General features: G+C 36.3%; 1 protein-coding gene across 6 annotated transcripts in view; it reads left to right on the plus strand.

The window, feature by feature from the left end:
- The window catches only part of LOC115212037 (plexin-A1), a 695,010-nt gene that overhangs the window by 492,463 nt on the left and 176,622 nt on the right, over nt 1-25,925 (plus strand). For all 6 annotated transcript variants that reach the window (XM_036502774.1, XM_036502773.1, XM_036502772.1 and 3 more), the window contains one exon: nt 20,638-20,728. In XM_036502774.1, the coding sequence (XP_036358667.1) occupies nt 20,638-20,728 (91 nt within the window). The remainder of the gene's footprint in view (nt 1-20,637; nt 20,729-25,925) is intronic.

Here is a 25,925-nt window from a genome sequence, read left to right on the forward strand (position 1 = left end):
AAAGAGTGACTCAAGGGTTAGGAGTTTTGTGCATAAGCACTTTATATACACATAGACATGTGAGTGGTCTCCCTTGCCTGTATATGTGAGAGTATGCATATGTGGGATGGCTATCCATGTATATGTATCTATGAATGTGTGTTTATAGTTTAGTGTACTAAATATGTATATTAATAGACTTGTATATTCACAAATATACTTTTGTTTGCATAAACATGTATGTGTATGGATATGAGTGTGAGTGTGTGTGTATGCATGCTTATATACATATGTCTCGATACAAACATACACGCATGTCTGTACATAGATATATATATTATATATATTGGTGTGTGTGTGTTTGTATATATATGTGTGTGTGTGTGTGTATTTATATGTATGTAGGAATACATATGTGTATGCCTATTTGTGTGTTTATGTATATATCCAACCCATGCCAGTATGTCAACGAATGTTAAATAAAGATGATGATTTTTGTACCTATATATATATATGTGTGTGTGTGTGTGTCGGTGTGTATGTGTTTATATGTATGCATACATGTGTACCTACATTAGATAGATAAATAAATATATTACAACAGACACGTGCCATACGTGCTGCACTTAAGGTCTGCAACTATCCATCCATCATTCTCTACCAGGTGTCAGCCCTGATCCTAACTGAATGCACTGGAGTGTGGTGGGGGGGTGTTGTGGAGGGTTGGTTGTGGGCAAGAATGACATTGACATTAGACAGTGATGGAAGCAGATCAAACAAACCAAACTGCATTTCTCTTTAAATGTGACACTTCTGCGTTCCATTGTCTCTCTCAAAGCCTTCTATTGTCTGCCCTTGTACATCTCTTGGCCTTCAATTGCATCCATGCTTCCATGCTGTGCATCATCATCGTCTCTCTGTCTGTGCCTGTCTATTGTTTAACATTCAAGTAATCTCTCTCAATCTCTCTGTCTTTCTGTATCTAGTTGTCTGTCTGTCTTTTCTCCCTCACTCTCTCCCTATATATATATATATATATATATATATATATACACGCACACATGCTAATATCGTCTATATGTCTGTCTGTCTGTTTATATATATATCTATCTTATATACATATATATATATATATATATATATATATATATATATATGTATATGTACATCTCTGTCTCTCAATGTATCTATGTTTATCTCTCCACCCCCCCACCATTTATTTATCCGTACATCTATCTGTATTCCCATCCATCTTCTCTATCAGTCTCTATACCTCTCAGTCTGTATTACATCTACCTACCTGCATCTCCCCTCTATCAGCTATATATCTTCTTTATACATATATGGTCTGTATGTCTTAAGTTCCTACTGAAACAAAGGAATTGCATTAAAAGTTTCCAAAGAAAACATAAACAAAGGAGGTATCATATCACATCTGTAATATGATCCACTCCACCTCTCATCTCTGCACATTCACATGCACAACTTAATCCTACACAAATGATTGCATGCATGCACTGAAGCATGCATGCATATAGAAAGAAGCACATGATCATATTCAATGATACATATATTTGCACACATGCTGATAATTGCATACATTTGCAAGCGGCACATAAAAACTCCATTTATGAAAACAAGTGCACACTTGCCAGCATTTACAGATAGATATTAACATTCACAAACACACATGCACACATATGTGCTCACATACTTGCTTTTATGACTACCTCTCCCCTACACTTCATTCTGCTTTTGTTCTATCTCCTACTCCTTATTTGTCCCCTTCTAATTAAATTATTCTTTATGTCACCAGTTATTTTACGTGACCTCTCTGGCTCCTGCAAGGGGACCATTAGACCACACCACACTACCAAAGTGCCACTCTATATATAAACACAAGTCTGCTGCAGTATATTCTTGATGATCAGAAGTAGGGAGGACTCTATTTTATGCCAGGCACAAATTTTTGCCTAAGAGCCTATGGAGATGCATATGTGCTGATAAAAATAAGGAATTTATGCAGTGTATATTAAATAGATAAATAATTCAAGAGGCAGGCATGGCTGTGTGGTTAAGAAGCTCTCACTATTTGGAAGCTTATGACCTGCATTTTACGTGTGTGTGTGTGTGGAGTGAAGGCACATGGCTCAGTGGTTAGAGTGTAGGGCTTACAAACATGAGGTTGTGAGTTCCATTCCCAAACTGGTGTCTGTATTGTGTTCTTGAGCAAGTCACTTTATTTCACATTGCTCCAGTTCACTCAGCTGTAAAAAGGAGTTGCGATGTTTACTTTTCCTTGCTTGGGTTAGGTGGAAATTGTTGAGGTAGATTTCCTTCAACTGGATGCCTTTCCTGTTACTAACCCTTGCCTGTTACCAAGCGAGGTGTTTTCATCATCACAACTAGTCATGGTGATTGAAAATGGACACCATCTGCATAAAAGTAGCACTCATTTAAAACATGAAACCAAGGCCACACACTCACACATACATACAAGCTTACATACATATATACATACACAAACACACACAGACACACATATATATATATATTTTCTTTTATTTGTTTCAGTCATTTGACTGTGATCATGCTGGAGCACCGCCTTTAGTCAAATAAATCAACCCCAGGACTTATTCTTTGTAAGCCTAGTACTGTTGTTATCGGTCTCTTTTACCAAACTGCTAAGTTACAGGGACATAAACACACCAACATCATTTGTCAAGCGATGGTGGGGGACAAACATAGACCCACAAGCATATGCATACATACATACATACATATATACTATAGGCTTCTTTCAGTTTCCGTCTACCAAATTCACTCGCACAGTTTTGGTCCGAGGCTATAGTGCCATGCAGTGGGACTAAACCTAGCACTATGTGGTTAGTAAGCAGCTATTTCCCACACAGCTGCTCCTATATATATACACATACTTTTATATGATGGGCTTATTTCAGTTTCCATTTCTGGAATCCACTCACAAGGCTTTGGAGGTGTCATGCACTGACACTGAACCTGTGACCCATGTGGTTGGGAAGCAAACTTCTTACTACACAACCACACTGCACCTAAATATAATATAATTCCTATCACTACCTTTTACCATTTTACAATTAAAGGAAAATCTCCTAAAACAGATAGAATTCAAATATGTTATTTACCGAGAATGTGGCATAATTTCAAAGAGCCTGAAGAAAAAGTATGTTTATCATTCTTAGATTATTAATCTCATCTTTTGTACATGTTTGCGCCTTATTTTCAATCAGGTTGTTTACTGGCCATCTTTAGATGCTTGACAAGTTTTACATATAAACCGATTAGGCCAGATTTGAACTCAGCTTTTCGTTAAGAGGAAACTGAATCTTTCAATTTATTTAAATGTCCATGCATCCAGCCAGCCATCTACCAGCCTGTATATTAATCTGTCTCTCTATCTGGTTGCCTGTCTGACTGTCTCCCTCTTTCCACCTATCTATCCATTAATCTGTTTGTCCATTATTTATTCATTTTTCCATCCATCTATCCATCCATTTGTTTGTTCACTCATCCATCCATCTACCTATCTAATTTTCCTTTCACTTATCTCTCTCTGTCTGTCTGTCTATCTATCTATCTATCTATCTATCTATCTATCTATCTATCTATCTATCTATCTATCTATCTATCTATCTATCTATCTCTATCTATCTATCTATCTATCTATCTATCTATCTATCTATCTATCTATCTATCTATCTATCATTCCACCTATATATTCATCTGTCTTTCTGTCTATCTTTCCATACATCCTACTATCCAATCATCCATCCATCTTGCTATCTATCTGTCCATCTATCTATCCATCCATCCATTCGTCTTTCTATCTCTCTATGTATCTGTTTGTCTGCATGTCTACCCATCCATCCATTTAGCCATCCATCTGTCTATCCAACCATCCATTTCCATATATCTTACAATCCATCCATCCATTCATTCATTCATGCATCTATTTATGTCTGTCTGTTTGACTGCTTATACACACCACTCATCCATTGCCTCTTGCTTCTCTGTCCCTTTATCTCAAGCTCATATCCAGTGGTTAAGGAACAAAAGATCTAATGATTGAAGTAGTTGTAAAAAAGCAAAAACAAAAACAAAACCAATTACAGTTTGACACCTCCCTCCATTAAGAAACAGATATTAGAGAGAAACCAACTAAACACCAAGCGTTCACCTTATTCTTTCTCTATGCTCCTTTCTCTCATTTTATCTATCTCTAGCTTTATCTCTCCATCCATCCATTTGTCTATCTTTGTTTGTTTGTTTGTCTCTCTCTCCCTCTTTCTCTGTCTTATTCCCTCTTATCTCTTTTTATCTCTAATCCTCCCTCTCTCTCTATTTGTCACTATCTCTCACTCTATCTCTACCTTTATCTGTATACCATTTAATCCCTAATTTTGTCTATCTATCTATCTATCTATCTCTCATTCAATCTCTCTCTCTCTCTCCTCTGTTTGCTGTATGAATCAAGCTATCCCAACATTCCACTTAAACTCAGGGACTCCCAGGGACTGCCTTCTCTTCTGACATGCACATTACTTAAAACAAGTTGGATTTATTGGTACCAAAGTAACATTAAGGTGTTGAATGAGGGTAGGAGGAGGGGGATTTAATGGATACCATGATGGTAGGGGGCAATGGTATACTGAAGATGAAAGGTAGATTGGTGGTGGTGGTGGTAGTAGTAGTAGTGGTGTTGGTAATGGCAGTAGTAGTGATGATAGGTGGATTCTGCCTTTTTTTTGTATTTTGGTTGCTAGCTATAAGGACAAATATGAAGGAAGGCACAATAATAATAGTTGCAAGTTGAGTAAATATATGAGTGTGTGAACCTTTGTGCATGTACCTGTGTATGTGTGCGTGTGTGTGTGTATGTATGTGTGTGGAGGGGTATGTTTATATGAAAGTATATACACATGTATTATGCATATAAATGTAAGTTGTGTGCATGTTTGTATGCCTGTATATGTATATGTTACATGTGCACCTAAGTATGTGTTTGTGTTTGTATGAATGTGTATGCATGTGCATGTCAATGGATGTGTATGCGCATGCATGTGTATTTAAGTACATATTTTTATGTGTTTATGTGAATGTGTTTGCATATGAGTTATACATGCATGCACACATATGTTTGTGTATTTGTATACCTGTGTATGACAATGTATTTTACATACATCTAAGTATATGTTTGTGTGTGTTTATATGAATATGTTTGCATATGAATTATATATGCATGTAAGTATGTTAGTGTGTGTGTTTGTGTGCATGTGTATGTATGTGTGTTATAAAAATACATTAAATGTACATGTTTATCTATGTGTATGCATATTTATTCATACATGTGTGTGTATATGGGTGTGTTAGTATATTTGCATACATATGCGTATACATTATATATCTGTTTCTGTGTGTTTGTAGATTTGTGCGTGCATGTGTTATTACCTGTTTGTGTTTATAAGTATGTGTATATATATATATGCATTATACATTGCATTTAAGTGTATGTTTGTGTGCATATGTATGTATATGTTGTTGTATTTGTATGCTTGTGTAAATATGTTGTTTAAACTTGTGTTTGTTGGTGTGTATATGTGTGTGTGTGAATGCAGGCATATGTATATGTGTGTGTATGCATATGCGTTATCCAAGCTTGTGAGTGTATATGTATGCATTTATATTATTAATGCATATAATTCCATCTTTACGTTCTGCATTCAGAATTCACCAGGGTTGACTGTGCCTTTCATCCTTTTGGGGTCTATAAAATAAGTACCTGTTGAACACTGGGGTTGATGTAATCAACTCATCCCCTTCTACCAACATGGCTGTGCTTGTGCCAATATTTGAAACCATTATTATTGCATATATTTGTGAGTGGGGCAGTGTACATAATGTATACACACACACACACACATATATTTGTCTGTGAGACAGAGAGAGGGAGAGAGTGGGCTGCATTAGTAGCTATGAGTGCATATTTACCTATGAATATATGCATGAGTGTGTGTGTGTATTTGTATGAATGACTCTTTGTAACCATGGTATTTACAAAAGAACAACAACAAAAATAAACAATTGTATAAAAGACTAATCAATAGTGTTTTTGGATTAAGAAACTTAGCCATAGGTGTGGCTGTGTGGTAAGAAGCTTCCTTCCCAACCACATGGTTCCAGGTTCAGTTCCACTGTATGGCACCTTAGGCAAGTCACTTCTACTATAGCATTGGGCTGACCAAAACTTTGTGAATCAATTTAATAGAAAGAAACTGAGAGAATATATACAAAGCATATACATTAAGTATATGTAGTTAATAATATTTATTATACTAGAGCTGGTTTTATGTTTTGTATATGTGTGTTTATATATATATATATATATATATATATATATATATATATATATATATATATATATATATAAATATACACATACATATACTAGTAATGTCATAAGAATTTATAAACTTTCAAGAGAATGTGGAATAATTCTTCTCTGGAATGCCCGTCAGGTCTTCAGAAGATGTGGGTTCGAGTTCCATCAGAAGCCTTTGTCTTCTACTACCCATGTATTTACATGCTATTATTTATGGCTTTACGTGTTACTTCAAGAACCAATTCTGGAAAAGAATTGTATGTGTGCATCTTTGTGTTTGTGCAAGAATATCATCAGTGTCAACTGGTCAGTGAGGACAGTTCTTTCATTGACAGTTCAAAGCAGGAAATGATAATGATGTTAACCATTCAATTATTATATTAAGCTGTACATGTGATAACTTCATGGAAAACATAAAAAATGTAAGCATCTGTAAATTGTGTGCTGGAACCATGAAAAATGTTTCTATATTGTGACAGTTAAAGGTGGCCAGCTGGCAGAAATGTTAGCACACTGGACGAAATGCTTAGTAGTGTTTCGCCTGTTTTTATATTCTGAGTTCAAATTCTGCCACAGTCAAAGACTTAGCATGTTATCTGGTGTATGGCTGAATTCAAATGGGTTGAAGACCTAAAACAAATGTGTGTGTGAATTTCAATCATAGAAAGGAATTCAAATACCTATCAGCGACTTCAAAAAGACAGTTTCATGCCATCATTTCTCTCTCTCTCTCCCTCACTCGCTCCCTCTCTCTTTCCCTCTCACTTCCTCTCTACTTTGCTAGACACACACATCAAATTTAAGTATCTTAATTTTCTCATTAAGATCATTGTTGCTTCAGTGGCCCAGTAGGTATGGATGTTGAGAAGCAGTGATTCTACACATAGGTGGTGTTTTCAAACCTCTTCCAAAAATAACAAGAGATCTATTTAAAAAATTTTATTTAAGCAACAAAATTTCTTTCAACAATTTCTTTCTGGTGATAACAGGCAGATAAAGATTGTAATTACAATTCCTTATACTACAGGCACATGGCTTGAAATTTTGGGGAGGGAGATAATCAATTGCATTATCCCCAGTACTGGTACTTAATTCATTGACCCCAAAAGGATGGAAAGCAAATTTGGCATTGGTGGAATTTCTATTTAGATCATTACCATGAACGAAATGCCACTCAGCATTTTACCTTCATGCTAATGATTCTGCCTACTTCCTGCCTTATAATAATAATAATAATCCTTTCTACTATAGGCACAAACACTGAAACTTTGGGGGAGGGGTAAGTTGATTGCATGAAGCCCAGTACTGAATTACTACTTGTTTTATTGACCCCTAAAGGATAAAAGGTTAAGTTGACCTCAGCAGAATTTGGACTCAGAACATACAGACAGACGAAATGTCACTAAGCATTTTAAGCTCAGCCTGCTAACAATTTCGCCAGCCCCCTACTTTATAATAATCCTTTCTACTATAGACACAAGCTCTGAAATTTTGAGGGAGGGGATTAGTTGATTACGTTGACTCCAGTGTTTCACTAGTACTGAATTTTATCAATCCCAAAAGGATGAAAGGCAAAGTCGACCTTGGTGGAATTTGAACTCAGAATGTAGCAAGAAACGAAATACTGCTAAGCATTTCGCCAGCTCGCCGCCTTCCCTGCATTATAATAATAACAATAAGAAGTATATTGGTGCATACATAGCTAGGTAGTTAAGAAGTTTGCTTCCCAACCACATGGTTCTAGGTTCAGTCTCACTGCATGCCCTCTCTACCATAGCCCTAGGTTGACCAAAGCCTTGTGAGTGGGTTTTGTAGATGGAAACTGATAGTTATAGTCATGGTGATGATGATGGTAACAGTGGTATTGGTGATGGTAGAAACAGTCTAGGATATCAATGATGTTTTTGGTTGTGTCTCTGTGACAGTGATATTAGTGACAGGTAGTATTAATGAAATATGCTGTGAGTCTGGAATGATGGTGGGGGTTCTTTTCAGTCTTTGGAGAAGGCGGTGGTGGACAACAGTACAAAGGGATCGATTATCCCAGTCCCCACAACTAAGCAAACTAAGTACTACTGAAAGCAATCAGGCCCTGTCTGTCTGTCTTTCCTTCTCCCTCTCTCTCTCCCTCATCATTCCCCTCTCTCTCATAGCAGCACTATCATATTCAAGCAAACAACAGACTCTCTCACTTTCTCTCCCTCCATCCTCTCTTTCTCTCCTCTCCATCCTCTCTTTCTCTTCTGTCTTACACACAAACACACACACACACAAACACACACACACACAAACACACACACACACAGCAGCAGCAGCACTATTATACTCTATTTCTCCCTCTCAGCAGCACTATCCTTCACACACATACAGACTCTCTGTCTCTCTCCTTTCACCTCTCTCTCTCTCCATCCTTTTCTCTTCTTTGTCTCATTCCCTTTCTTCTCCATCCTTTTCTGGCTTTCTTCTCTTTCTCTCTCCCTCCTCTCTCCCTCTTCTCTCCTCTCCAGCCTTCTCTCTCTCTCTCTCACACACACACAGCAGCAGCAGCTCTACCCTACTCAGGTAACCACTCAAACAAAGACAACCCTAACTGGTCAATAATTCAGTGGATAATATTGGCCATTGACCCCTGTTAACACTTAACACATCAATTACTGATTGATCCTGTTCAAAAGTTCTACCTTTGTTTTCTTCTTGCTCTGGTAGTGGCAGTGGCAATGGCGGTGGTGGAGTGCTGCTGGGATGTTGTAATGAGAGAATTGGGTAGGATAATGATGATGGTAATGGTCTTATTAGCCAGTGTGGTGGTGGCAGTGGCGGCGGAGGTTCGTAATGTAATGAGAGAAATGGATGTGATGGTGGTGATGAATGGTATCGTTATTGGGTATAGTGGTGGTGGTAATAGTTTTAGTGGAAGAAGTGTGCATGGTGTTAACAGTAATAGTGGATGGTCATATCAGTATTGAAAGTGGAATGATAGGGGTGAGAGAGAGGGAGGGAGGGAGTGATAGTAATGTTGGTGGAATAGTACTAAAGCCACTCATTCCATTAACATGTTTTGTGCAAGCATGGTAGTGTGGTTAAAAAGCTCGCTTTTGCAACCATGTGGTTTCAGGTTCAGTCCTACTCTGCAGCACTTTTAACATGTATCTTCTACTGCAGCCCTGGGCTTGTGAGTGAATTTGGTAAATGGAAACTGTGTGGAAGCCTGTTATATATACATATATGTGTGTGTGTGTGCATGTCTTTGTGTCTGTCCCCCTTTCCACAGCTTGGCAAAGAGGGTTGGTTTGTTTACATCCTTGTAAATTTGCAATTTGGCAGAAGGGATTGATAGAATAAGTATGGGGTCAATTTGATTGACTAATAGCCTTCAAGACCATGCTCTAGCATGGCCGGGCCCAATGACTTAAACAAGTAAATGAAAAGATGTACTAACTATTTACTGAAATTACCTCCTGCAAATGTAAGGCTTTCTGTGTTGTTTGGGAAAGGTTTAGATCTTTAGGTTCAGATATTTTTTTTTCCATGTTAATTTGTATTCCAAACACCAGCTTAATAACAACAAAATTATTTGAATAAACTCTTCATTATTTTCAAAATTAATTGAAGCAACAGCAGTGTATTTGAACAGAAATATGGAAATGAAAGGGTTAAAGTGACCTAAATGAAAAATTCCCATCAAAATTTCATATTAATTTATGTTCTAGGCACTTCTTCATAGCAACAAAGTTATTTGAAAAAATTCTCTATTGTTTTCGAAATTAATTGAAGCAAAATAGGAGTATTCCAACAGAAATATGGTAGCAAAAGAGTTACAATAATCTAGATTAAAACCTTCAAAATTTCACATAATGTTTCAAACACCAGCTTAATGACAAAGTTATTTTATCAAATTCTTCACTATTTTTTAATGAATTAAAACAGAGGCAATGTATTTCAACAGTGGTATGTTAACAAAAGGCTTAAAGTGATCTTATTTTAAACCTTCCCTCAAAATTTCATGCTAATTTATGCTTCCAATGTCAGCTTAATATCAACAAGTTATTTGAATAAATTCTTCATTACTTTCAATGTTAATTGAAACAAAGTGTCTTTCAGCACAAATATGGCAACAAAAGAGTTTATAAACACAGTCACCTGGCTGTAGCCAGTAAATAACCTGAAAGGCTATGAACATAATACACCAGGCTGGTTTCACCTGTCTGGTTTCAATAGCATCTCATTTGCTTTTGCATACACACATGTTTGCATGTGTGGGGAGAGAAAGACAGAAAGAGAAGAGGCATGGATGACTGAGTTTGATAGGCCATCATTCATAAACATTAGTCATTGAGCTAATGTTTTCTTTTACCCACTACATCTGTATTTTTAATTCCTAACATGCTGTACATCCTGTTGAAAATTTTCTAAGTCAAAAGTCCAGTCCTGTAATGATTTTGTTATAGAACAAAGACAAATGATAGAAGAAAGGATTAGAGCTTCCTCCCTTACATTAGAGAGTTCCTCACTTCCTTCAAAATGAATGTGAACTACATTATTAAATAGTACCGAACCGCTTATCTAGCTTCCAGAAATCCGGAAATACTGTGCAATACCATTCAATTTACTGTTCCCTATATTGAGTAAACAAACCCAGTTTTGAAGCCGGTTGATTTGCATACAGTGTATTAAATAGTAGTTTTGTTCTTTTTCATTTTTAAAAGAATTGATATGGATTAAACATATTCTGCTTTAGAATTGTATTAATTTGTACCTGTATCTTTTAAATAAAATCACGTTCTTTACTCTTCTTCATTAATTTCCATTGTATAAACATACTGTATACATGGTACAGTATGATATATTTTAAGTATTTTAAATGGATTAATAGATATCAAACAGAACCTGCTTTAGAAATGTATTAATTTGAATCTGTTAAATACAATTTAGTTCTTTACTTTCCATAGTTTATTTTATATTTTGAATATATAGTGCAAGTGTGGCTCTGTGGTCAGAAACATGCTTCCCAACCACATTGTTCTGAGTTCAGTCCCACTGCATGGCAACTTGGACAAGTGTCTTGTATAGCCCCAGGCTAAGCAAAACCTTGTAAATGGATTTGGTAGATGGAAACTGAAAGAAGCTTGGTGTGTGTGTGTATGCATGTGTCTTTGCATCTCTATTTCCTCACCACCACTTGACAACCAGTGTTGGTGCATTTATGTCCTTGTAACTTAGTGGTTTGTCAAAAGAGACATAAGTACCAGGTTTAAAAAAAGCAATATGTCCTGTGGTCGATTTGTTTGACTAAAACCTTTCAAGGTGGTGCCCCAGAATAGCCACAGACATTTGATTGAAACAAGTAAAAGATAAAAGATATATTCCAGAAAATTGGAAAACCCTGAAATTCAAGACAATTGCAGTTCTGAGCTTGCTGGATATTAGGTCCAGTGCTGAAAGATTCGTGTGATAAGTGTACCATGCATGACTAGCTGATCAATGCATTTGTGTGTGGAGTTAATTAGAATTGTAATGCTCACTATATTGGAAAAAAAAAGAAACAGTCAGCTATCATCCATGAATGAGTACAGCTTCATAATATGTACCATGCTTTTATTAATTGTTTCAGGTGACTGTGCAGGTGCAAACAAACACAGACACTATTTTGATACTCCAAACCAGTGGTGCATTTAGAGCATGTATATACACACTCATACACACACACACACACTCATACACACATATGACACAAACACAGGCACCATCTTGATTCTCCAACCCAGTAGTTCATTTAGAGCATGTATACACACACACACACACATACACACACACACACACGATTAATAAATGACAAAAGGACAGGAATTAAACAATCAGCTTCATTAGCTTACAGCTGTTTCTCAGAACTGAGTGCTTGTACAACATGCTACAAGTTCTATGGAGCCATGTATATATAAATGTGTGTGAGTGTAGTATATGTATATATAAAAAGTAAATACAAATAACAAATTACCAAAAATTGTTCATGGTTAATATTATTAGGTTGATGCTCACAAGAAAATGGAAATAGTAAAAGTTATAATGTTTTAGAGACTTACATGCACACACAGATGTGTATGTATGTATGTATGTGAGTATCATCATCATTATCATTTAACGCCCGTTGTCCATGCTGGGATGGCACACTGGAAGGCTGTGCCAGGATCCAGTCTAATTTGGCATGGTTTTCTACGGCTAGATGTCCTTCCTAACACCAACCACTCCCAGAGTGTAATGGGTGCTTTCACATGCCACCGGTTCAGGTGCCATTTGTGTGATACCGGTATCTGTCATGACTGCAATTTTGCTCAGCTTGAAGGATCTTCTGCCCAGGCATGACATAATGCCAAAGGTCTTGGTCATTGCCTCTGTCAGGCCCAACACTTGAAAGGAGCTTGGCCACTTTGCCTCCATGAGGCCCAACGCTCAAAAGGAACTCTGCCACCTTGCAGGAGCTCGTCACTTTGCCTCCATGGGGCCCAGCACTCAAAAGGAACTCTGCCACCTTGCCTCCATGAGGCCCACTCGAAAGGAACTCAACCACCACACCTCCATGAGACCCGCTTGAAAGAAACTTGGCCACCTTGCCTGTGGTGTATATATATGTGTATGTGTGATCAGACTCTAAAGAAGCTGGTGGTGTTCTATGTCAACAAGGCTTACATTATGTAGTAAAATCAATAAACAGAATACTGTGGACTATATGTATATAAATATATATTTACTCAAACCTCTTTCAGTTTCTGTCGACCAAATCCACTCACAAGGCTTTGGTCAGTCTGGAACTATTGCAGACAAAAACACTTGCCTAAGGTGCTACACACTGGGACTGAACTCAATGTGTGGCACCTTAGGCAAGTGTCCTCCTCTTAAATACCACATGGTTGTGAAGCAAACTTCTTAACCCACACAACCATGCCTTCTATAAATCTATAAAAGCTTGCAGCTATATTTCCTTACCTTACAGTACTAATTCTACAACTCATTCTTTAGTACCGAGGAGAAAATCGAATCGGTTCCCACTGATCACATTTTGTAGCTCAGTAAGATTGATCAACCATTGGTTAGTGCTTGAGAATGAGAGAAAATGACTAAAAGAAAGAAGTAAGTAAATGAGATCGTTTCCATCGTTAGAACAGTTAACAAGAATCTCCAATAAAGCTTTAGCTCCACAACACCCCCATCCCTCATTCTTTCTCTCCACCCACCTCCTCTCAATTCTTCATGTATCTTTGGAAACTGATTTCTTTCTCTCACTTCTTTTGCTGCTTTTTTTTTTTTTGTGTGTTTTCTGCAATGTTTCCTTAAATGGATTTGTAGAAAACTCCTTGGGAATATTCGAGATTTATGGCTAGCTTTATCATCTTAGCATTAATGTACTAACGGAAGCGAAACCAATTGTCTGTGAGATAGCATTGAGAAGAATATGTCTCTCTCTATATATATATATATATGTATGTGTGTATGTATATGCATGTGTATGTGTATACATATATATATACATACATGTATAAATGTGTACATGCATATATGTGTTTGTATATATATGTATGTGTGTTTATATGTATACTTGTGATTGTGTGTGCATATATCTATGTATAATCAGCAAATAAATAAAAACAATGAAATGTCAGTAAAAACAAAGAAATCAAGCCAACAAAAAAAAATAGTATCTTTAAAGAAATTAACAGAAATAAAGCCAAAAGAAATGGAAAATATTCATCTTAAATAAAATATGAAACAAATGGAATGGTAGTGATTTATAATGTTGTTGAGTAAAGGCATTGATGATGGTGGTGACAATGGTCGCAGTGGGGGTTTGCGATGGTAGTAGTAGTTAAAGAAATTTCTTAATTTTATACAGGAACCAATGGGACTAATAATAATAATAATCAAAATAATGACACTGTCTTGCTTTAGTATTTTATGATAATAGTTATGAAGTCGCTTTATTTTTTTTTGATAATGATAATCCTTTCTACTATAGGCACCAGGCCTGGAATTTCAGTGAGGAGGGGGCTAGTTGTTTTCATCAATCTTAGTTCTTGATTGATATTTATTTTATTAACCCTGAAAAGATGAAAAGCAAATTAGACTTTGGTGGAATTTGAAACCAAGATGCAAAGTCAGAAGGAAAGCTGCTAAGCTTTTTGTCCAGCATACTAATTATTCTGCCTGCTCTCTGATGATGATAATGACAATTATGATAATAATCTTGTTTATTTGCCACAAGGGTGACAGACATGATAATAACAGTGATTGTTGTGATAGTAGTTATAAATTGAAAGTGCATGGCACAGTGGTTAAAGCGTCAGGTTCACAATCATAAGGTAGTAGGTTCAATTCTCGGACTGAGTTGTGTCGTGTTCTTGAGCAAGACACTTTATTACACATCCAGTCTACTCTGCCTCTCCTTTCCATGCCTTGGATAACATCAGTGGCATAGAGATGGGAGGCTGCTATGCATGGGTGTCTGGTGGTCTTCTATAAACAACCTTGCCCAGACTTGTACCTGGGAGGGTAACTTTCTAGGTTCAATCCTATGGTAATTTATGACTGAAGAGGATCTTTTTTACTTTTTTAGTAGTTATAATAAATATTTCTGTTTATATTAACTCGAGAACCAGACATATTAATAATAAGTTACAGAAGCCAGTTACAAAAGTAGTAGTTGTAGTAACAAATTGGACATTTCAAATACAAGCACAAAGCCTAAATTTGGAGGATCAGGGCTAATCAATTACATCAGCCTCTATACTTGACTGGTACTTTATTTTATTTTTTTATATTTTATTGACCCCATAAGGATGAAAAGCAAAGAACACACCTTAGTGGAATTTGAATTCAGAATGTAAAGAACCAGAATAAATGCTGCTAGGCATAGCATTTTTTCTGATGTACTGATGATTTTAATAATTTCATAAATCTTCAGGTTTGGCTGTGTGGTTGAGATGTTAGTTTTCTAACCACATGGTCTCAGGTTCACTTCCACTGCACAAGTGGTAAGTCTCTTTGACTACAGCCCTGGGCCAGTTAAAGCTTAGTGAGTAAATTTGGTAGATGTAAGCTGAACTATGTCCGTCGTGTTTATATGCATGTGTGAGTCTGTATGTTTGTGTATTTGCATCAGTGTGTGTGTGTAGTGGGGATGTATTCATGTTTCTTTGTCTTGATGTCCTGCAATTGTTGTAAATGACCATCGTCTGTGAAAGCTTGTATGGCTATGGGGGAAATATGATCTTACTTGGAAACAGGTGAGGGTTAGTGACAGGAAAGGCATTCAGCCATAGAAAATCTTTCCTCAAAAAATTCTGCCTGGATCATGTATACATGGAAAAGTGGATGTTAAAACAGGAATGGTGGTGATGGTGGCAGCAACAGTGATGATGATGATGATATCTTCAATTAACAGTTTCAAAATACTAGTCGGGAGGACTTGAGATTTCTTCGGAGAATACAAAGAAAACAAAAAAAAAAATTGGTGATGGTGGTAGGGGGAAAAAAGGTTTGTCTCAGTTTATTTATGCAAGTCACCAAGTCAGTGCCATAATGAATGATTCTTCGGCTAACAAAAAAGCTCCAACTGCCAGCCTTCCCATCCCTCCAAGATAGTGAAGGAATGACATTGCCATTAATTAAAAAGTAAGCCTGGACATGGGAAAATCTTGGGAAAACAAAGAACAACTGTAGAAGGAAGGAATTGTAGTTGAGATTTTTGGGAGATTTGTGGAACTTGTAAAAGAAGGAATGGATTGGTTTTTACATGTACGTTGTGGAATTGGAGTATAAGAGAACGTATTGTTAGGGGGTTTTTTAAACTTTTTGGGAATTGGTGTTATTGTTGCTATTCTTTATTATTCAACCCACCCTGGCTCCTACCTTTCCATCAGACCCTTCTTTTGTAAATTTTTTAGTTTTTGATAGAGTTATGGTGAACCTTCCCCTCACTTACTCTCTCTCTCTCCCTCTCTCTCTTTTCCCTCTCTCTTTCTGTCCTCTAGTACTTCCTCCCTCTCTCTTTCTATCTTCTATTACTTCCTCTCCCTCTCTCTGTGTTTCATATGAATCTACATTGTGTGTGTGTGTGTGCATGCGTGCACACACAAACATGAAAGTGAACCAGAGCCAGTGTGTGTGTGCTTGTATTTGTGATCCTTTCTGATTGTATCAGTGTATGTGTGTGTGTTTGCCTTTATGTATATTGTATGTTTAAATGACAGAAAGAAAGAGAGAGAATGTATGTATGATTTTGTGTGTGTGTTTATAGGTGTGTAACAGGTATTTAACACTTTCAAAACCAACCCACTTAAGACCACCTTGGTTCTATGACACAAATTTGTGATTTAAAACTGATCTAAATTAAAACTTTCTTCCATCAAAATTTCATGTTAATTTATGATAATTTATGTTCCAAACACAAACTTAAGAACCTTTCCTACAATAAGCACAAGGCCTAAAATGTTTTAGAAGTTGGTGTCTAATTGATTAGACACTGGTGCTATTTTATCGAACCTTGAAGGGTTAAAGGCAAAGTTGACCTCAGTCGAGTTTGAAGTCAGAACATAAGGGCAAACGACATGTTCCTAAGCATTTTGTCCCGCATGCTAACAATTCTGCCAGTTCACTGCCTTCAAACACCAGTTAAATAATGACAGTTATTTCATTAAGTTCCTATTTATTTTGAAAATTAATTGAGACAAAGGCTGTGTTTCTCAACATAAATGCAGTAACAAGAAGGTTGAAATGATCTAAAAATCTTCCATCAGTATTTCATATTTCAATTTATGTTTCAAACACCATCTCGATAATGACATAGTTATTTTACTATGTTCTTCATTATTTTCAAAATTAACTGAATCAAAAGCAATGCATTTTCAATGAAATATGGTAAAAAAAAGAGTTAATGAAATATAATTTTGCATAAGCTTCTTAGTTGAGTTACTTAGAATGTGGTCAAGTATATCTAAAAACATTGTCATTGTTGAGATGAAAGAAATGGCCATTTCCTTATTATGGTTTTGTATTGTGTGGTTATTATTTGAAGTATGATGGTGTGTTAGTGGTTGGTACTGGCTGTGTTTCTATGTGCAATAAATAGTGTGGTAAGAAATTTGCTTTCCTACTACATGGTTCCAAGTTCAGTCCCACTGCATTGCACCTTTGAAGTGTGATCTCTACAGTAGCCCTGGACTGACCAAAACTTTGTGAGTGATTTTGGTAGATAGAAACTGAAAGCAGCTCATCATGTGTGTATGTATGTATGTATATGTTTGTGTTAATTGTAGATGAGTGTCACTGTCATACAAGCAGTGTCATTCATTTCCAATATTTTGCAAGAGCATGTCTGGCTATGGGGAAATATTACCTTGCTTAGAAACAGGTAAGGATTGGCAACAGGAAAGGCACCCAGCCATAGAAAATTTGCATCAATAAATTCCATCCAACACATGCAAGCATGGAAAAGTGAACAAACAGACTCAGGATCAGAAGCATTCCAACCATGATTATCTTGTCTTTTTTTTTTGTCATATCTAGAGGTACATTTTCAATGTGTCTTGTAATTTTTAAGATCACAAAAATATGAAATGAGAGGAATCTAGCTGATATGTTTAGCAGTTTGATGACCATATAGAAGTTCCCTCCATTCCATGCTAGATGTTGAACGTTGTATGAAGGTGGTGTTAGTGTTCTGTATCCAGATATAACAAGGTGTTAGATAGTGGAATTTGTAATGTGGAGTGATTTGTGAAAGTAATAATATAGTAATGCTTCTATCACTAGTTATAGTTGTAATATACTATTTGTGGTGTTGATAATATGTTGTTGAAAGAATAGTGCTTACAGTGTCTTGTGCAAAAGTGTTGGGTGGTGTCTTGGGCAGAAATCGTGATGCTGGTGGTGGGATGTTGTGCATTATGCCAAGGTGGTGTTAGTACACTGTACCAATGTGAATAAAGGATATAAAGCTATAGATGATCTTTGTGATATATTTAAATGAGACATAGCTTGTATGTATCATCAATATTTCAATAGATAGACACCTGTAAAATTTAGAAATCTTACTACTAAACCCTTCTACTTAAAAACGATTGCCAATTTTCAAAGCTACAAAGTGATAAAAATTTTTATAGAAACTTCTACATAAAAGCTCTTATTGATATCAAATTGTTTATGTGATAATTCCTACTTGTCGCTGAATTGGGTGAATTCCTGCCGATATTAGCAAACCACTCTGGTGCCATTATATTTAAGAGAATCGTAATGTTCACAAAACCTGTTCTATTTATTGATTAGAATTTTCACTGATGGAAAAGGTCTTTTCATATGCAAAATCTTTTTAATTTCATTCATTCTCCTAAACCTGATCAACACGACTCTTTATTGTTATATTTGTTTTCCTTTCTTTGTTTCGTTTTTATTTAATCTTTCTCTATTTCTACTTCCTCCTCCCTCCTCACCTTTCTCCGACTGACCCCTCTCTATTTCTCCTTCTTATGCAGAATAATTCCTTCACACACTCTCTACTTCTCTTGTTCTCAAATTAAATCTCTCCACACGCATAAACATAAACACACACTCACACATCCACATGCACTCTCTTTGTTCTCACGTCATATAACTAACTCACACACTCATTCTCAAATCCTCTCTCTCTCTCCCTCTCTACTTACACTCAATATCTTGCTCACACACTTGCTACTTCTCTCATTCTTATATCCACTCTTTGACTCACGTTCCAATGTATTATGTGACTCATTCTATCATGCACTCATTCACTCAGTGCTAATTTTGCATTAATCCACTCTCCAGATTTCTTTAGACTTTCTATCTTTCTTTCTAACATTCTTCTTTCTCTCAATTTGAAGATAGATGTCTTCTATGGTTAAAGCATGAGGGTAGCTCATCCTGAAAAAAAGATCTGTCAAAATAAAGATGATTGATTGATTGATCAACTATCTACAAAAATCAACCTCTGTAATAATGTCTTTATTAATACATCCTCATCTTTATGCAGATTTTGTATGTTTATAAATGTGACACAGGTGTGGCTGTGTGGTCAGAAGTTTGCTTCCCAACCACATGGTTCTGAGTTCAGTTCCACTGCTCAGCACATTGGGCAAGTGTCTTCTACTATAGCTTCAGGGCTGACCAAAGCCCTGTAAGTGGGTTTGGTGGATGGAAACTGAAAGAAGCCCCTTTTATATATATATATATATATATATGTTTACATCTTTGTGTTTATGTTTTTGTGTCAATGTTTGTCCCCTATCATCCCTTGACAATTGATGTTGGTATATTAACTTAGCAATTCAGTAAAAGAGACAAATAGATTAAGTACCAAGCTTTAAAAATAATAAGTACTGGGGTTGATCCAATTGACTAAAATTTTTCAAGGTTGTGCACCAGCATGGCCACATTCTGACTGAAACAATTAAAAGATATGCCATCATTATAATTATCAGTTAACATCCACTTTTCTATGCTTTACAAACAGAGTTCACTAAGTAGATTTTCTATGGCTCGATGCTCTTCCTCTCATCAACCCTCCTCTTTATCAAAGCAAGTTAATATTTATCATGCCCAGACTTGTTTCACAAAGGGCTGGAAGGAAACAATATTGCTTGTATGTCTGGGATGCATGCTTACAATCGCCACATAATATCAAGAGAAGGGTGCACTCAAACACACATATATGCACATACATCCATATATAACAAATATTTTTCAGTTTTTGTCTACCAAATCCATTCACAAGGCTTAGGATGAACTGAGATTATAGTAGAAGGCACCTGCCCAAGGCACCACACAGTGGGTCCATGTGTATTAAATGTTAGAATTGAGATCCTGAAACCAATGAAAGTATTGGTGTGGGTGCTGGTGTCACATCAAAAACACTAGTGTTGGTGCCACTTAAAAAGCACTGGTGCTGGTGCCACGTAAAGAGCACTGGTGCTAGTGCAATGTAAAAGGCACTGGTGCTGGTGCCACATAAAAAAGCACTAGTTGATGGTGATGATGTGTATGCTCATTTAAGTTTCCTTCCATAATATTCTTCTAACAACTAAGCAATGTTTTTCTTTCTCACTAAAAATGTTCTCACATCAGAATTTTACCTTCATTTCATTTCTCTGTTGGTATACCTTCATATCTTTCCTTTATATCTCAGCAAGTTACGCAAGAAGAAAAATATTATATGTTAATCCCTTTATATCTTCCAGATCATATCGTGATGAAGCTGTCTGTTAGAGTTGGTGGCAAGGATTTCGTCTCTGTAAACTTTACGTTCTTTGACTGCAACGTGCACTCCTCGTAAGTAATCCTCTTTTTCCACTCAGATCTTTTTCCCTATGATTGGTCTTTTTTTTAACTTTTTTTCTAATTGTCTCTTACTTTTATATCTAAGTCTTTCCTATTAACATATATGTAAAACATTTGTACCAATATATATACATTCTGACAGTAGAAATCTTGTGAATAAGTTTACTTTTTCAATAGAACATTGCCATTATTAACCCTTATCCTAATTATGTCTGATGTTATTGTCTAATCCGAAGTGAGCCTCACTTCAGAAGACATTTGATCCAAGTGTAACAAGTCTCACAATTTAGATATAGTTTAGCTAGAAACGATGTGATTTTATGGAAATTTGGCTACTATGTCTTGTAGGTCAAACAGCTATATATACAGGGATTTCTCATTGACTTCTATAAACCATTCTGTAATCATCACCATGTTGTGGATTTGCATTGTTCAACAATGCGGGTACAGTTGTTCAATAAATTGAATTACTTGCCCCTGAATTTATGTAAGTATCAGTGGCTGAGTATTCCACTGACATGTAGCAGTGCATGGCTTGGTGTTTAGGGTTTTGAACTCACAATTGTAAGATTGCGGTTTTGATTCCTGGACTGAGTGATGTGTTGTGTTCTTGAGCAAAACACTTCATTTCATGTTGCTCCAGTCCACTCAGCTGTAGAAATGAGTACTATTAGTGGCAGCATGTCCCTGAATGGTTAAGGTGTTGAATTCATGACCATAAGATTGTGGTTTCGATTCCTGGACCAGGCAGTGCATTGTGTTCTTGAGCAAAACACTTCACTTCACATTGCTCCAGTCCACTCAGTTGTAGAAATGAGTTTGGAGAGGGATGGGCTCCACCAGACTTTCTCGTCAGGATACACTGCATAACTGCAGCACCCCAACGACCCTTAAGGGAGTAAGGGAGTTGTCACTGTCAAGGTGTACCCTTATAAACCTCAGGCAGAATTAACATGAATCAGTGTGTGTCAAGGGTGTACCTATTTAGAATTACAGGAACAATCAACCTGATAAATATGTATATGGTTTCAGACTACCATACTTCACTCACAGGATATGGATTGATCCAAGGTCATAGAAAACAATATTTGCTCAAGTTCTCAAGCAGTAAGATTGAAAATAAGGGCTTGTGGTTTTGCAAAGAATCTGGGGTGAAACAGCAATAACAAAAAGAAAAACTTCAATGAAATCATTTTCATATCATTCTTAAATGTCCACTTTTCCATGCTTGCATTGGTCAGACAGACTTTATTGTCACCTTGTCACCAACCCTAACCTGTTTCTTAGCAAAGAAATATTTCCCCATGGTCAAACAAGTTTTCACAGAATATTGAAAATGAATTATGCTGCTTGTATGACACTGATACTCATTTATGACTATCATATATTGTTGAAAACGAAGACACAGACATACACACACACACAAATACATGCACACACACACACACACATACATACATACATGAAAGGCTTCTTTCAACTGACAAGGCTTTAATTGACCTGGAGTCACAATAGAAGATACTTGCCCAAGGTGCACTGTGATGAGACTGAACCAAAAGCTTGAGGCTGGGAAGCAAACTTCTTAACCACACAGCCATACCTGTGTCTGTTGATTGTAATAATGACAACATCATCATCAATATCAGCATTTAACATCCATTTTCCATGCTAGCAGGGGTTGGATAGTTTGACAGGAGCTGGCAAGCCAGAGAACTATACTAAGATCTATTGCAGGGATTAGTGAACTGAGGTAAATTACCCGAAGTGGGGTAAAAATGAAATTTTGTGGGGTAATGTGGACTCATTAGACATAAGTAAAATTATACGCAAAATGTGTTCTTTGTTATCTATGATATTCTTCCTTTCAAATCAAAGGGGTAGCATCGGCGTAAATAAATATATTTTGGAGTAATTGGTTACAAAAGTTCCCTGATCCTGCTCTATCGTCTGCTTTGTATGGTTTTTACAGCTCAGTGCCTTTCCTAATGCCAACTTTACAGAGTGGTCTGGGTGCTTTTTTACATAGCACCACAGCAGTTAGGTCACCAAGTAACTTTGCAAGGGAAGACCCCACAAATGAAAGGGAGTAGTATTGAAGGAGGTAACTTTGTGCCGGGCGATGAGAGATTCAAATGGATAATAAAAACAACTACATTTATGACAATATAAATTATAGTATCAACAAACCCAACCACGACCACTATTGCGTTTCTACTTCAGTAATGACTGTAGTTTCAAAAAACAATAACATTGACTGCATTTACTTCAATAACATCTACAGAATCAGATTCAATAATAACTACTGTATCAAAAACAATAACAACTATAGCAGCAATTTCAATAACAATGTTGTCACCTAAAAATGAATCTCCTTGGACTGAGAAAAGAGAGATTTGCTGTAAAGGTGTCATAACAAATCTGTGAATGGTCTGCCATATTTGCAGCAATGATTTTATATGTAGCAAAAACAACAATGTTGATGACATCAGGAAGAGTTGTCTGAAGAAGAATAAAGATAGAGATAGCAGAATTAGAGAGAGAGAGAGAGAGAGACTGAGGAGACTGGCTGCAAGGAGGATGGATTTGTAGATAATGGTGACCTAAATAGCAAACAACAACCGGAATAGGTTGAAAGAGAAAAATAAGAAAACCAGATGAAAATAATGTATATGTAATATATATATATATATATATATATATATATATATGCTTACATATATCTATACACACACAGATGTATGTGTGCATGTGTATACATACATTTATATATCTATATATTTATGCTTACATATATCTATACACGCATATGTACGCGTGTGTGTATGTATGTATGTATATATATATATATATATATATATATATATATATATTGTTTTGTTATATTTTCATCATTAGTAGCAATTTTGTCTTTTGTATTCGATTCGATAGTTCTTATTGAAGAATCAGTAAAAAGAAGTTCTTTCCTGGTTTATCCTAATTTTCTATTTTCTGATTCTGGCTTGTTCTATTTTCTCCCTCCCACTTCCCCATAACCCATCTCCTTCCCTCTTCATTGAGTACTGTCTGAAACGTGTAAACAACAGCACCATCTATTGACTATAACAACACTATCATGCATATTATCAGTAAAAACACTGAAGAATCTCAGGGACATATATATATCTTATATAAATACCAGGAATCAGTAATTAAAGTTGTTTATTAACTTGAAACTCAACTATATCATAAAATTTGTATGAATTCAAGCATATCTGTTGATAATATCAATATATATCTATATCATCAATAACATAGTAGGTACAGGTATGGCTATGTGGTAGGAAGTTTGCTTCCCATCTACATAGTCTCAGGTTCAGTCCCACTGTTCAGCACCTTGGGCAAGTGTCTTCTACTATAGACCCTGGTCAACCAAGCCTTGTGAGTGGACTTGTTTAGATGGAAACTGAAAGAATCCCATCGTGTGTGAGTGTGTTCCCCATCACCACTTGACAACTGGTGTTGGTTTGCTTACGTCCCCATAGTATAGTGGTTCTGCAAAAGTTATCAATAGAATAAGTACCAGGCTTAATGACAAAACAAGCACTGGGGTTTATTTGCGTGATTAAACCCTTCACTGCAGTGCTTCAGCATGGCTGCAGTACAGTGACTGAAACAAGTAAAAAAAAAAAAATGATTGTGTTGTCTTGACATCATACAAGCAGTGTCTTTCATTTCCAATATTTTGTGAAAATATCTGTAACCATGGGAAAATGTTACATTACTTGGAAACAGGTGATGGTTGGCAACAGGAAGAGCATCCAGCTGTCGAAAATCTGCCTTAACAAACTCAGTTTGACCCTTGCAAGCATGGAAAAGTAGACACTAAAACAATAATGATGATGATCATGATCATCATCATCATCCTTTTCAGCTTTTAACATCCATCTTCCATGCTAGCATAAAGGGTTGGGCAGAATTTCTATGGTCACCATTACCTATTTCCAAGCAAGGCAAAATATTTCCTTGTAACCAGACATGATTTCGCAAACTTATTGATTTATGTCATAGACCGACTTGGAGTTGAACAACTACAACGACAAAAAAGGGCACATTAGATAATGTGTTCCAAGATATATTATCTCTAAATATTTGACTGGATGATCAATACTGGAACATCTTCAGATATATGTCCTCTGGATTAGGTTTGACAATGGGTTGTAGATTAAATATACAGATAAGTGTTTGGAGCTCCTTATTTAATCCAAACTCAGTTTTAATCAATCTCAGACATTGTATATCATCATAGCCAAAAGTCTTTGAGTTTTTGGTAGCACCTGTACTATTTTTGGTTCTTCCCTTTTGAATGAAACCATATATTGGTACAGCTGCATTGATGCAGTTATATTGTCTGTTCATTATTAGCTTCTTGCAATACTTGGCATCGACCCTCATCAACTCTTGTTACATACTACCGATAAAATGACTTGTATACATCTTCTCCACTGAAGAATAGAGATTTTTATTTTCTACATTTCTGCTGCTCCACTTTTACTGTTTCCTCACATGTACTTACAGATTTCCATTTTTAGCTTGCCAAATACAGAATGTTCTTGAAGATGGATATTTAGCAGAGTGTATATAGAGAACATACCATTAAGAATCTGTATTTCTGTTTGTATGTAAATGCATGAGTGTGTGTGTGTGTGTGTATATATATATATTTGATTGTGGAAGAATAACTGTACATCGTATTCTGTTACCTGTTTGTTATTTGACTGCAGCCATGCTGGAGCACATCTTTAAAGGGTTTTAGTTGAACAAATCAATCCCAGGATTTTTTTTAACTCTAGTACTTATTCTGTCAGTTCTTTTTGCCAAATCACTGAGTTATGGGGATGTAAACACACCAACACCAGTTGTCAAACGGTGATAGGGGAATAAACTCACACATAGATATAGATATATATATAAGCAGTCATTAGTTTGTTGGGTGGCTGCATTTCTCAGGTGTAAGAGAACATATTCTCAATGCCTTTGATGTAAAAACACCTGAAGAGAAGTCATAGCGAAGTGAGACAACTCACATCAAATCCCTTTTTTGGAGGAACAGACATTGACGTTTTATCCTTGTTTTGACTTGTCAGTGCCCCCCCCCCATATACAATTACTATGGTCTTCTTTCAGTTTCTGTCTACCAAATCCACCCACA

Source organism: Octopus sinensis, linkage group LG5, assembly GCF_006345805.1.
Source record: "Octopus sinensis linkage group LG5, ASM634580v1, whole genome shotgun sequence".
Classification (NCBI taxonomy): Eukaryota; Metazoa; Mollusca; class Cephalopoda; order Octopoda; family Octopodidae; genus Octopus; species Octopus sinensis.